Source organism: Pseudopipra pipra, chromosome 6 (genome assembly GCF_036250125.1).
Source record: "Pseudopipra pipra isolate bDixPip1 chromosome 6, bDixPip1.hap1, whole genome shotgun sequence".
Lineage (NCBI taxonomy): Eukaryota > Metazoa > Chordata > Aves > Passeriformes > Pipridae > Pseudopipra > Pseudopipra pipra.
In genome coordinates, this window is record NC_087554.1 from 31,358,760 (window position 1) to 31,372,059 (window position 13,300).

At 41.4% G+C, this 13,300-nt stretch overlaps 1 protein-coding gene across 1 annotated transcript in view; it reads left to right on the top strand.

Moving 5' to 3' along the window:
- ARG2 (arginase 2) overlaps window positions 1-13,300 on the top strand; it is a 19,280-nt gene continuing 5,980 nt past the window's right edge. Inside the window, exons 1-4 of the mRNA XM_064658363.1 lie at window positions 1-154; window positions 261-333; window positions 11,580-11,757; window positions 12,560-12,719. Coding sequence (XP_064514433.1) covers window positions 38-154; window positions 261-333; window positions 11,580-11,757; window positions 12,560-12,719 — 528 coding nt within the window. The 5' untranslated portion in view covers window positions 1-37. The remainder of the gene's footprint in view (window positions 155-260; window positions 334-11,579; window positions 11,758-12,559; window positions 12,720-13,300) is intronic.

Sequence of the window (13,300 nt, forward strand, 5' to 3'; positions counted from 1 at the left end):
CGGCAGCATCGCCCGGCACCGGTGGGCAGCGCGCGCCATGTCCCTGCGCGGCGGCCTCGCGCGGCTCCTGCGCACGCGGGCGGACACGGCGCCGCAGCCGCCCCGGCGCGCGCGCTCCGTGGCGCTGGTGGGAGCGCCGCTGTCCCGGGGGCAGGTGGGCATCGCGGGGCATCGCGGGGCATCGCGGGGCATCGCGGGGCGGGGGGCGCCTGGCTGCGGGCAGCGCTGTCTGACGCGTTCCCCTTCTCTTTGTCTCGCAGAAGCGGCGGGGAGTGGACCACGGCCCCGCGACCCTCCGCGCCGCGGGGCTGGTGGAGCGGCTGGCCGGGCTCGGTGAGGCACCGCGCGGCGCGGCGGGGCGGGGGTGGCGGCGGGGACTGCGGGGATGCCCGCATCGCCCCCCTCCCCTTTCGGGAAAGCGTGACTCAACCGCTCGCTGCGGGGTGCGGGGAGACGGGTCCCGCTTCCAGCTCTCCCCGGAACCCGCCGTGCCCTGGGGCCGGCGATGCCCGCAGCCTGGCCGCGGTGCCGGGAGGGAGAGGCTTTGTCGCATTCCGCACCCGGCGGAGTCGCGCCGGGGCCTCGCGGGGTCCCCTAGAACAAAGAGAGGCCGATGCTCCGGCTCCCCGAGCGATGCGCTCCGGCTGCTCGGGAGCAGCGGGGAGCCGGGAGCGGCTGTGCCGCACAGCGAGCGCTGCACCGGCACACGGGGCGTGTGCTGTTCCCGTGGTGACTCCCGGGAAGCTGGAGAAGCCAGAGACCGTTCGAAACGCTGTGTGCGCTCTGTGCATCCAGCAAAGTAACCCCTGACGAGATCCTCTGTTTCTCACACTGTGTAGGTGTGGGGGGGTTGGGTTTTTCTTTCGTTGTTGGTTTTTTTTTCTCTCCCATGTACCTTACCAGCTACGTAGCTTGTTCCTAAAGTGCTTGTATGCTTTCAGGTGATGAAATTCAGAGCTTTCTGGAGAAATCTGCAGTTTTGTGTATGACGTCTTGCCTGCAGCTTTACTTTGAAAACTTGCAAATACCACTTTGTGAATGGAGAGTTTCTGGTCTTTTTGTGCAAGGAAACCCATGCACTTATTTGTGATTCAGCTTCTCCATCTAATCCTTCTACAAGCTGAGACCTGCAGAAAACTGTATCACAGTTTATTAGAAACAGGACATGAGGGATAGAAACTTCTAAAGCCAAACTCTGTCTTGGAGAATCTTTAACCTAAGAAGTGTTAACTGAAAACTGTATGATGGGGATGGATTGCAGGGCTGGACCACAGAAAGAACTGTTATCTGCTCTCTGTGGGGTTAGTCAGTGGAGTTAAGATGCATACAGAGATAATAATCCTAATAATCCTCTAGCGATTTTATTCTGAATTTTAAGATCTCTTTAAAACAAAAGCAATTATTATGTGTAGTCCTTATTCTGGTAAATCCTGTAGGCTTATCCTGCATATCTTGTGATTCACAAGTTGAAAAGTCCCAATTTGCAATGAGACGAGTAGGCATTCTCTTCCTGTCTTGTTTTGTGCAAAGTAGAGACACATGCTGTCCTTGGCAATATTTGAATTCTGCTGAGCATGATGTATAAGCTCAGAAAATGTTGAAGAGGGCATCTAAAAGAAGTCTTATATACTGGAATAGTTACTGAGCTTAGAGTTTATTTAAAACTAGCAAGTTACCAGATTTGAAAGGAGGATGTTACTCAAAATAAGACTGTAGGCAACAGTTTATTTCATATTAATAACAGACTTTTATAATGGAAGGCTTGGAGTTCTCTTTCAAGTGGTTCAGAGCTAATATTTCCATTTTGTAAGAATTCTTTAGCAGAAAAAAAAAACCAAACCACAAAACCCGACAAATTTAAAAACTAGGAGAAAAAGCCCTCTCATTTGCATGACATAAGCTCACTTCAAAGGAACTTGTAGAAGACAGAAAGAAAAGAGAATTCAAGGTTTTTTCTGGACTCCAGTGACAAAATGTTGTGGGGATAGAAATGAAGCAAGCTAAACTAAAAAAAAAAAAAAGTGGAAGGTGAAAAATACTTTGACTGTTTAGTTGCTTATAGACTGTTTGCTCATCAATCAGTAATGCACATGGAGATATTTTGTTGCTGTTCCCTTACAATTTCTTCCTTCTGCAATTGCAGTTTCCTATTGCTGGCATGTTCTTCCACTGGGGTAGGGTTGGTCTGTTTTTGTCAGCTGGGGTTGGTCTACTGCTGCTTAAATCTCTGCAGCTCTTTAAAGAACAGGTTCTACTGTGAGGACCCATCCTGAAACAATGGCAGTCACCAGCATGCACGGAGGAATGGTTTACAGAGCAAAAACAATTTGCTTGAGGGTAGGGTGGTAGATAAAGGAGGACACTACCATGTAGCCTTTTCTATTGTATTTCCATATTGTTCATGGAAACTTACTTAACAAATGCTTGGTTTTGTGTGGGGGCTGTTTATTTTTCTTTCTTGGGTTGGCAACATAGCTTTGGCTGTAGTACTGTGATGATAGTGCCATTACTTGGAGTGCTGTGGTATGCTGAAGTGGCAGTAAAACTTCAGCTGCTTTGTCTTTCTAACACTATAATTTTCTTCTCATACTCTGAAGAAGGCAATGGAGCCACAGTATTATTCTCATTATTAACTTGGATGTTCTATTTATCTGTTTTGTTACAAGAGTTAATAATTTTCATGAGATCTTGATTGTTTTCCAGGAACAGGCAACTTATACTGCAGCAGACCACGTTTCTCCACTAAAAAGAAATAACATTTATCTAAGATAGAGGTCTTTGTCAAATTGGCTGATTTTGAAGCATTTGTGACCATAGGGTCTACGGTGTGTGTGTGTGCACGTGGAAAGTGTTTGTTGCTGCATGCCCTCATTCCCTCCTCGGATGTGAGAGAATGCTATAACTTTGATTTTCCTTGTCATTACAAGTTTGGAACCAGGCGTGAGGTCAGATGTGGAATGATGCTTCCCAGTAGAAGAGTGAGGGTGGATTCTGGGCAGTCTAAAGAAGTATAGCGGGAGGAAACAGGCAGTGTTCCTGTAATGAAAACTCTATATTAATAGTAACTGTCAAAATTGCTCTTGCCTTGTTTCAAGTGGAAGAGATTTCTGGTGATCAGACTCTTCTGTTTGCCTGGAATTTTAAAGTTTGATTTATTAATTTTTCCATTTGTAATTCAAGTTCAATTCGACCTGTATAAAATGAATGTGCTCTGGAGTGTCCTCTAAAAGGTAGCATTCAGATAGTGAGATGCATGCACTGTGTTTGTTACTTTTAATATGGAGCAGCTACATGGCTTTTCATATGCATGTGTGCCTGATTCAGTGACTTCAGTTTATAGTGCTCAAGCCACATCAGAGAGAGTGAGATATTTCTGTTTCCTCTTTTTGCATTGTTTTGCGCTTTGATTTCACTGGCTGGTGTATCTGGGAGGCGATTTTGTTGTTCCCTTCACCCTATCCTAATTTCTGTTCTTTCGTAGTCTTATTGCAGTGTTCTGAGCTACTATTCTGTTTTCTGTTTTTGGGGGGCGGGGGGATCCCTCCCTTGAAAGATTGTGTGACTATACCTACATGGTATGGTAACTTCTTCACCGCCTCAAGTAGTGACTGCCTATGAATGGCTTGTTTATGCTTAGGCTGAAATATGAGGAGGGAGCTCTGAGGCAGATGTTATCATTAGTCTGCACCAGACTGTCAGAGATGAATCTGAGCCACCAACTTGACTTTTATCCCCTTGTTAGAAGCAGAGAGAACACTGTTACGTGTTGGTAGTAGCTGGAGGTGTACTCGGGAAGAGAGTTACTGTAGCAGGAGTCCAGCTCCCAAGCCAAAAACAGTGGGTGTGTAAGTCTAGCAGGGATAATTTAAGATATAACTGACTATGCCTATGGGGATTTTTATTCACCTTGGTGATGTTTGTCTGTTGGCTTTGTTCTTCTCCTAAGGGAAACTAAAATATTATCACCTTAAAGGACCCTTCCATCTTGCCAAAGAAGTAAAAGTGCTACGTGGAAATAGAGACCCATAACTCCTTGGCATGGGGGAGAAAAGCGTGTAGGGCTGTGTATTGCTCTGACAGTAAACAGAAATAGGTGCAGTATGTGGAGTCTCTTGGACTTTTGGTGGGAAGGAGTGGGGAAGATAAGTGACAGATGCATTTGACCTAAGCTATAGAAGGTGCTAAGTATGAAGTTTTTTAAAGTAAGAATTTCTTGGACCTCTCCTGTTTGCTGCAGATTAGGCAGAGTATCTAATCAAACTTTAATCCAGAGTGTTGCCTAGTCCTCTTACTTGAAGGAAAGAAGGATCTTTCTCAATTTTTTTTACATAATGGATAGCTGCTGTGTCTTCTGTAGCACCTGATGTGACTTAGAGCAGCTCTGCTCTGCTCTTGCTAACATGGGAACAACTTTAGTACGATTTCTTCCCAAGCATTCATTCTTGTATGTTGACTATTGTTGATTGTTGAATTAAATTTTTTTTTCTTTATTTAGAGCTGGATACAGCTGGGTTGCTGAGTTTAGTCAGGCTTGGATTACTATAGAATTGATTAACAAAGTTTGGATCTGAGTTGCTGGCTTGACAAGTTGGTGGACTGCAGAGACATGTGGCTTACACACAGAGTAGAACTAGATTTGTCACAGAGAATGACCGTCATCTCACTATTCTTTTGTTTGACCAGAAAAAGTTCTTCTCTGGGAGCAATAGGTTTCATGAGGTCAGTATAGTGACTCAGAAAGGAGTAACCTCCTTTAAAAGAGGAGTGGAGCTGCTAATCCCCAAAAATAGAATTCAACTTTGCTGTCTCACCAACATAGCCCATATGGTTAGTTTCAGTCTTAACAATAAATCATGAAGCAGCTTATTCTACATATATCTCCTCTTTTTCCACCTAAATCTTCTTGGGTGAAGAGTTTGGGAGGAAGATAAGCAGTTTTTTGATTATGTACCAATTATGCATACAGGTACTGGGGTTCAGCACATGTGCAGTGGCAAGAGTTACAGCTGCATTGTTGGGAAAATAATTTTCATCAGTCCATCCAGTAAATATATGTTCAAAGAGCTGCCTGTATCCCTGAAGAATTCGATATTTGTATTATTCTGCTTGCCTATATTTGAGTTAAGATTGCATTTACAGTCTGTAGTTTGACAAAGACCCATTTATGTTAGAAACAAGATCTGTCAGGAATGCAGTGTTCTTGGATTAGATTCTAGTTTAGCACTAGCTCTTACCTCAACTGTTTCTCTTAAAAACTCAGTATTTTAGGCTTGTAAAGACATTAGTCAAATATCTCTAATCTGTAGAATTCCAATAAAGTCTAAATTCATTGTGTAGATAGCATCAAGATCTGGCTCTTTTAGACTGTCCTCACATTTTCTGCTGTTGATAAAGTTGAAATGGGAGACAGACAAAATTTTAATCAACTGCTGGCACTTAAGCAACATGTTGTTTAGTTAGATCTCTGCATTGCTGAGATAAGAAATGCTACTGCTTGTATTTTTTTTTTTTCTGATTGCATCTGGTGTCAGTACTATCAAAGCTAAGTATTCATTTGCTAGGGACATTCTCAGGGAAAAAATTATTTTGGATATAGCATGAAGAGGTTAGACTAACAGCTAGGTCTTCTGCCCTACAAAGCAGAAATAAGAATGCACTTTTTTTACCCAGGCATGCTCTCTCCCTCCCCATTTTTTTCCCCTGAAACAGAATGAGTAAATGGCAGTCCTCTTTCCTTTCTTTCCCTTAGACACAAGCATGCCTAAACAATTCTGTTTAATAATAGCAGTAAAACATGCTTATGTAGTACTGTAGCTTATTTTTGGAACTAGAATAAGTTACATCTTTTTTTTTTTTTCATATACAGGGATAGATAAAGATCCAAGACACTCTTATTCTTGTTTACTTCTCAAACATGGATTAGCTATGATTGGTTAGCTTCAAAGACCAGTGGTTTGTCAAAAATCAAAGCACAGCCAAATGGGCCGGTTCATTTGCAATGAATCATTGAAATGATGCCAGTTGTCAGAATGCATCGGGGCAGGTGCTGCTCCACTCCATGAGGGAAGGCAGCCAGGAACCACCTCTGATGACCAGGCAGGCAGAAGGAGCCCTGCTGGGGTTTTGGAGGAGAGCTGTTTTGGGAAGGCCTCTACCGAGGCTGTTTTTAGGTTATGCTTCCCCACAGACCTCATCTGCTAGCTTGCCTTGAGCACGAGAGGCTAAGCTTCTAGAGCTGGAGAAGTGTGCTCTGAGAGCAGTTATGGATTACCCTTTTGAATGCTGTACCCCTTGATATTTGCATGATAACAACTAGCCTTGGAAGTTACAAGAAAAATGCCAACACTGAAAATGTATAGAGTCAGCAGTCCTTGCAGTAGGTTGATTCTGATTATCTTCCCTTCCCCACACTGATGGAGTGTAAATCTGCTTGGTTTTGCTTTCGAACAAAAGGCTTTGTGTCAGTCATTGATTTGATTTTTATGTCAGTTTTGTTTTTCCCTTTCCCACTTGGCTGATGCACAGTTGAGCTTATGAATTATCTATGAAGTTGGCTTTAAAAGAAGCTTTGTTAATTTGGGGTAAATGTCACTTGGTGCTTTAACTGTAATTGTTCCATGTATCGGTTTTGTTTAAATACATCTAAAAAATTAAGCTATGCTGATGAAGATCAGGAAACCTGAACTGATTATTTCTTTCTGATCTTTCAATAAAGGGAGACTAGATGCAAGGACCAATGAACAGAGCTCTTGGAGGTTTTGTATTTCTTTGGGTTTATTGTGATGCCCTTCATCCTTGATACTTTTATATTATAAAATTAGTTTTAATACATGACAGCTGAATTTCTGCACATATATAATTCTCTCTGGATTGGAGTAAATTCAGATCCCATGCTGTTTTATTTTTACTACTATGAATGGTATTGAAGGAGTGGAGTTATTGGGGAGGGGCACAAAGAGAGATGACAGAGGGAAAACTTAGGTAATGAGTTAAGTTTCATTTGAATAGGAAGAAGTGAAGTGATTAGATTAGTGGTTAGTTTCTTGCAGCTGGTAAGAGGGAGGAAGACAACTTAGTAATCTCTGATATATTCTGCTCTCCCTTCTTCTCAGGTGTTACCTGTCTGGGTTAACTAATATAATAACTACTTACTTCTGTAGCAACCTAAAGCACAAGGTGCTTGTTGCTGAGGAAAGTTGTTTTGGCATTATGATTCTCTGTGGCTATAAGTGCCCCACTGTGCTCTAGTTATCAGGAACTGCTTCTGGGTTAAGCTTATTTGAAGGGAATTAGAATTTGTGCAGGGTTTGGTCATGTGGCAGACGCAATAGCTACGCCCTTCTCTCTGATGCAAGCCACAGTGCAAATGTTTCCCAACAGCTGATACTGACGTTTTTGAAGACCTCTTCAGGTCAAATGCACTGGATTTCATAAGAGATTAAAGTTACAAGCAGTTTTCAAAGGGAAATGAGGTGGCTGCTTGATTTGGGGTTGGCAAAATACTTTTTTTCCTCATTTCATACAAGGGACAACCTGAGACTAGAGACTTATGGTAGCAGTTGGAATTGGGTTTGCTAGTTACTGTTGTATACACTACAGAAACTTTGTCTTAAACCAGACCTTTCAAAATTACAAATGGGTGGGAATTGCTTAGACAAGAACTTGCCTTTTAGGAAGTGAAATTTTAGAGATGACAGAAACCTATTTAACCAATGTCTGTATCCAGTAGGAGATTTCTTTCAGCAGATACGTATTCAGTTTAAAGAGAATTAGATGCTGTGTAATGAACTTACAAGCAAGAAGGTTATGATTAAACTAGGCTGCTGAACTCTGAGTCTCTTGTAGTAAGAACCTTGCTAACCTAGTTGCTAGCCTAACTTTGCACTTTGTATAGTTTTAACGCGCACAGGCCCTGGATAATGCTGGATGGTTAAAACTGTCTTTAAAAAAAACCTTTCTGAATGCACTCCTCATAATGAATTGAGCCATTTGTTTGCTGTTGTGTAACATTTTGACAGTGTCTCTGAGAAATGATTATAAAGTCTGCACCATAAGCCAATAGACTTACACTGAAAAGGATGTTAACTTTGTTTTGTTCACAGGAAGTAAAATGTTAAGTTTGTCTATAAACATTGTTCATAATAGTCATTGCTTCTGAAAAAGCCTTTCTGTGTCTGGTGATTTGATAAATGGGTCTATAATATGAGAAAACAGTTTGCAGGAGTGATGCTTTCATGTAAACAGCTTTATATAACACATAGTATGAACTAAGGTCTATTACCTGAGATTTCCAGATTCTTTTGAAGTAGTTCACCCTGAAGAGGAAAGATTTACTTTTCCCATTAATTTAGGACTTTTTTAAATGTCCAGCTCACAAAGATCCAGTGTATACTGGCAGTGTTGGGAGACCATTTCTATATCATGTTCCATGTAGTTTTGTTCCAGTTCCCATTTGCTGCCTTGTAGAGTTGTTATATTTGTTACAGGAGGGTGCCATGGGGCAATGTCAGCAGACAGCCTGGATTTGGAAAGCTGAATCTTCTACTGTCAGTTTGCTGCATCTGTCACTGGTGCAGTTTCCTAGTAGAAGAGGACTAGAGGGGAGGCTTTCCCTGCTGCTGCCCAGATGTTTTCCAGTTAAATGCCACCTGTTTTTACAGAAGAAAGTTGTCTCTAAATCTGTGCAGGGAAATTACTGTAGTAACTGCTGCCTACTGTGTGTATTTTGCTTAAGATGATAGGAAGTGATCTTTAGCCTTGCTTTTTAGCAAAGCTGTATGACATCTTATGCCCCTGTTATAAGCATCATCGAGTTGAGCCTCAGTACTACATCACTAACTTATTTGAAAAGGCAGGCCGGGAGCTTTATTTTCTTAAGTATGTTCTTAATTAGTATTTCTACCTTTTTTTTTTCCTTTAAGTCTGAGTAAGGCTTCTAAGTAGGAAAAATGTGGATTTCTTTTACCTGATACAGGTAAGGTTCTGGTTCTGGCTGTGCATGCCAGATAAATGACTGCAGTCTGTCCCCTGGTCTGCTGGTTGAATGCCTGTGTAACCTTCCCTAACCTGTGCTGGTCAAAAGAAGTTAACCTGGGAATGATCTACTGTACAAACTATTTCAAGCTAATTTATTAATTTTTGGCTGAAATATGCCACCAGGTAGCGCTGTTGATGAAACTCAGTCAGAGGGGGGATTGCACTCCTAAGCCATAGAAGAGAGGGTGCTGCCTTTACATGCTGGTCATTCATACTGACAGGACTGTTGTGTATATGTGCATCTTAGTTATGGAACTATACTGTGTGTTCATACTCAGATTGCACCTTTATCTCCCTGATATCTTTCACACTCCTGCAACAGAAATAGACTATTCAGGCCTGCTGTTTTGTTTCAAAAAGGGAAAGGGATCTCCTCTTAAGCTAGAGTGCTGATGGAGCTGACTTGTATGGATTTGGTTGTTATAAATTTTCTGTGTTATAAATTATGTGCTGTTGATAATTGACTAATGGATCAAACAGAATATATTTTTCATTTGAATGTAATTTCTGTTACAGCTTGAAAGCGTGAACAAAAGACTTTTGATCACATTTAATTTCATATTATTTAGTTACTAGCAAAATATCTGTGGTGTTTACTCTGTAAGTACTGTATGGTACACTTTCATTTTAAAAGAACTTCAATTCTGGCTAGACTTAATCTGTTTTACTGACAAATGGCATGGATACTGTGCTTTCTAATGAATGTAAGAAAGCTGGCTTTTCTATCTGCCCACAGCTTTCTCTAGCTTTCAGGACTTGCATCTACAGTCTTTTAAAAGGCTCCATATATTCTTCATCTTAACTTTCTGTGTGGATTTAGAAAGCTGTTCATTTATAAGTGTTAGTATCTTATTGCCCCTACTACAAAGAAAGTAAGAGGATATTGCTTGGTCAGGTACATCATAAAATCTTCCACTGATTGCCAAATAACAGCAAGATCCACGACATTGCACTGCACTACAGCACGTCTGTTCATTGAGCAATTTCTGTGTTGTGCAAAATAATGTAGTTGAAAAAGTTTAAGTTTTTTATTTCTTAAAACTACATGCAAGCAGACAGATGAAATGGAAAACAATTCAGGTCTTTAAGTTTTGGACTTATATCTGAGAGTGTAAATAGAAGCTAAGAGAATACGTCAATAATTAATAATTTGACATGAACTATTTTTCTTTGTTTGGTAAGCATTAAGACAAAGTGCATGTTGATTTCATCTCTCTAATATCTGATCAAACAAAAAAAATGTGCACGGGTGCATGCACACTTCTAATCAGTTTGGGATACATGGTTTAACCACGTACTATGAATTTTTTTTGTCTGTATACTATCTATTCACTAAGCTTTCCCTTTGCCCTAAGGTCATTTAATCTTAGTTTTCAAAACACTAGGCACAATTAAAACAAATAGTAGGAAGAGAAGATATTAATGTTTGAGTATTGGATTAGCATGTACTTCTGAAATTAACAGGCTATCAGATAGCCTTTGTATAGTTGACTGAAAACATTCCTTATCACCCTGGGAAACTTGAGCTGTCCTCTGCAAGCACATAAAAACAGTGGGCTTAAAGAAGAGGGATGCACAAAGCTGAGAAAAGAAACTGCTACAAGGTTTATGAACCCTAAGATAGTAACAAAATAATAGATAGTAGTAAAGAAGATAGTAACAAAACCTGAAGCCATCTAATGTCTTTAACAGAGATTAGGCTTTTCTATAAAAATAATTAGAGGAAGTTATAAAAGTACCATGTGTACAAAAAGTGGACAAGATCGCAGAATTTTGGACCCCAAAATTCTGTCCATCTATCTCTACCATAGCCACATGTTAAGGTGAACCTGATGTGATCCTAGGAAACTAATGGCTTTTTTTATTCAGAAGCTGAACCAAGTCTTTTTGCCCTACAATGGGAACAGGGAGGATGGCAGGGTAAAGTAGAAAGAAATTCTTGAACACTTGATACTTCTCTAAACACACTTGCTAGAATCTGCTATGTGTGGCCTGCCTTGAAAGTTTTAACCAATTCTTTAAAGTGCAATGAAAGATGGCATGGTTGGGTCTTTGTTTTACACTGATCTGAAGATGGAGCTTCGTGATACAATTGCCTGGATTTTTTTGGGCCTTGAAAATGGAAAATAACTGTTAGGACTTGGATGTAGTTAGTGAAACGTGTAGTCCTAAGCATCTTTGAGCAGCTGAGCTCATTTAAGGCTGTATACTATCTAAATGGGAAGGAAGATGGCAATACAAACTGTAATTTTTCATGTTAAAAATGGCCAAGAAATAATTTTAAAAAACCCCAAACTGTTCTTCTAAGTGACTTTTTATGACTGGCATAGTTTAACTTATCACTAAATTAAAGTGATAATGTTGTCTTAAGCTTTATAATCTAGAAAGCTGTGCCAGTTTGCAAGGGCATGCAAAGAGTCAAATGGATCCATTCCCTTCCTGTTGTTCCTTTCATACTTTCCCAACTGATTTTCTCATTTTGAACATTTTTCTGGGAACTTACCTAAGTAACTCACTTTCTCCTTTTGCTGCTGTGTTCCCAGGATGCCAAGTGCATGACTTTGGAGATCTGGATTTCACTCAAGTTCCCAACGATGAACTGTACAACAACTTGGTTTTGTATCCTCGGTCGGTGGGTTTGGCCAGCCAGGTACTGGCTGATGCTGTCAGCAGAGCAGTAGCTGCTGGACACAGATGTGTGACTCTAGGAGGTGATCACAGGTGAGCTGAACTAAAAGCAAGTAGTGGTTCATGCTGCAGGTTGACATTTGAAGTGTAAGAATTTAATTAAAAATTAAGGGGACTTACAATTTGGGGTAATTTCCTTGCAATACCATAGGGTATGGGCTTTTAGGGTGGAACATAGAAGACAGTTACAAAAACCTGACCTTCTAAGACAGTTCTGCTTAGTTCTAGACTGGTCAGTGATCTGCAGACATACAAATGAGATTTTCCTGTTTGGGAAGGTTTGTGTCATCAGGTTTCTTTATAGCAACTGCTTTAGTTTCTTTACTGTTGAATGTTTTGTGACATCTCTTTTGCCCATCAGCTCTTAGGATAGGTTTGTAATGCCTGCACGCAGACAATTTTGTTATAGATCTTATAACATGTGAATCTTTTTCCTCTTTTTCACTAACCTTTGGCCTGAGAATTGGTTGAAGAAAGTAGGGCATGTAAGAATGAATTGTGGGTGGAGGTGTCATGACTAGAATGAAAAATGGGTGAATAGCAGACTAGATTTTCTAGATTATTTGGATCTAGAGCAGGTGAAAATTAAGAGTGTGGGAAGGCTGACAGCAGAGAGAGCTAAGAGTATAGTCCCGTAGAGTTACTTGGGAGTCTCCTGGAATCACGACAGTGGCATGCCATGCAGTTTGTATGGGATGCACCCTTAATTGTCACACCTGTCTGATGTTTGCAAACATGACAATATGGCTGACTGAAGTTGCAGAGACTTCCCATTGTCCTTGCAGTTGTTCTGAAGGAGAAATGGTGACTAAAGACTTTGCTACTGTACTTCCAGCTTGGCACTTGGTTCCGTCAGTGGCCATGCACAGCAGTGCCCACACCTTGGAGTGATCTGGGTGGATGCACATGCTGATATCAACACGCCTCTCACAACTCAGTCTGGAAGCCTCCATGGACAACCTCTCTCATTTCTCTTGAGAGAGCTTCAAGATAAAGTAAGTGTCCTGGTTGTACAGTTAGCCTGTATGGCATCCTCATAACATTTTACCATTTCTGGTGTAAGGTACTTTCTTACCTGCTGCAAATGCAGACCTTTTCTATCTGAGCACAACAAAACCCATGTATTGTTGTGTGTGTACATGTGCACATGCATGCACACATACACACAAGTGCCATACACACATGTAAATACAGATACACACACTTAAAAACAAGAATGAGAAAAAGCTTTCCTGTATGATGTTGGCCCCCTTGTGGGCTGTACAGTGAGCCAGAGTTCACACCAGCTGTATGCAGCAGCTGACTGTGGCGTTGCTTCTACAGAATGAGTGGAGTTGTTGCCCAGGCTGGGCAACGGCAGCACTGCTACCAAATGAGCAGGAACCTCCCCCCCAGGCCAGCCTGTGAGAGCTGTGCTGAGCTCACCTCCAGTGACAGCTGGTTCCTGTATATCTGGCACACTGCTTTTGCTTAGTTTGGCTCCTCCATGTTTTGACAACCTTGGGGCCTGACAAGGCCGGCTCCTGCATGATCAAGTCCCTGGTGTTGTCTCCACTGGCAAATATTACAAATCAGA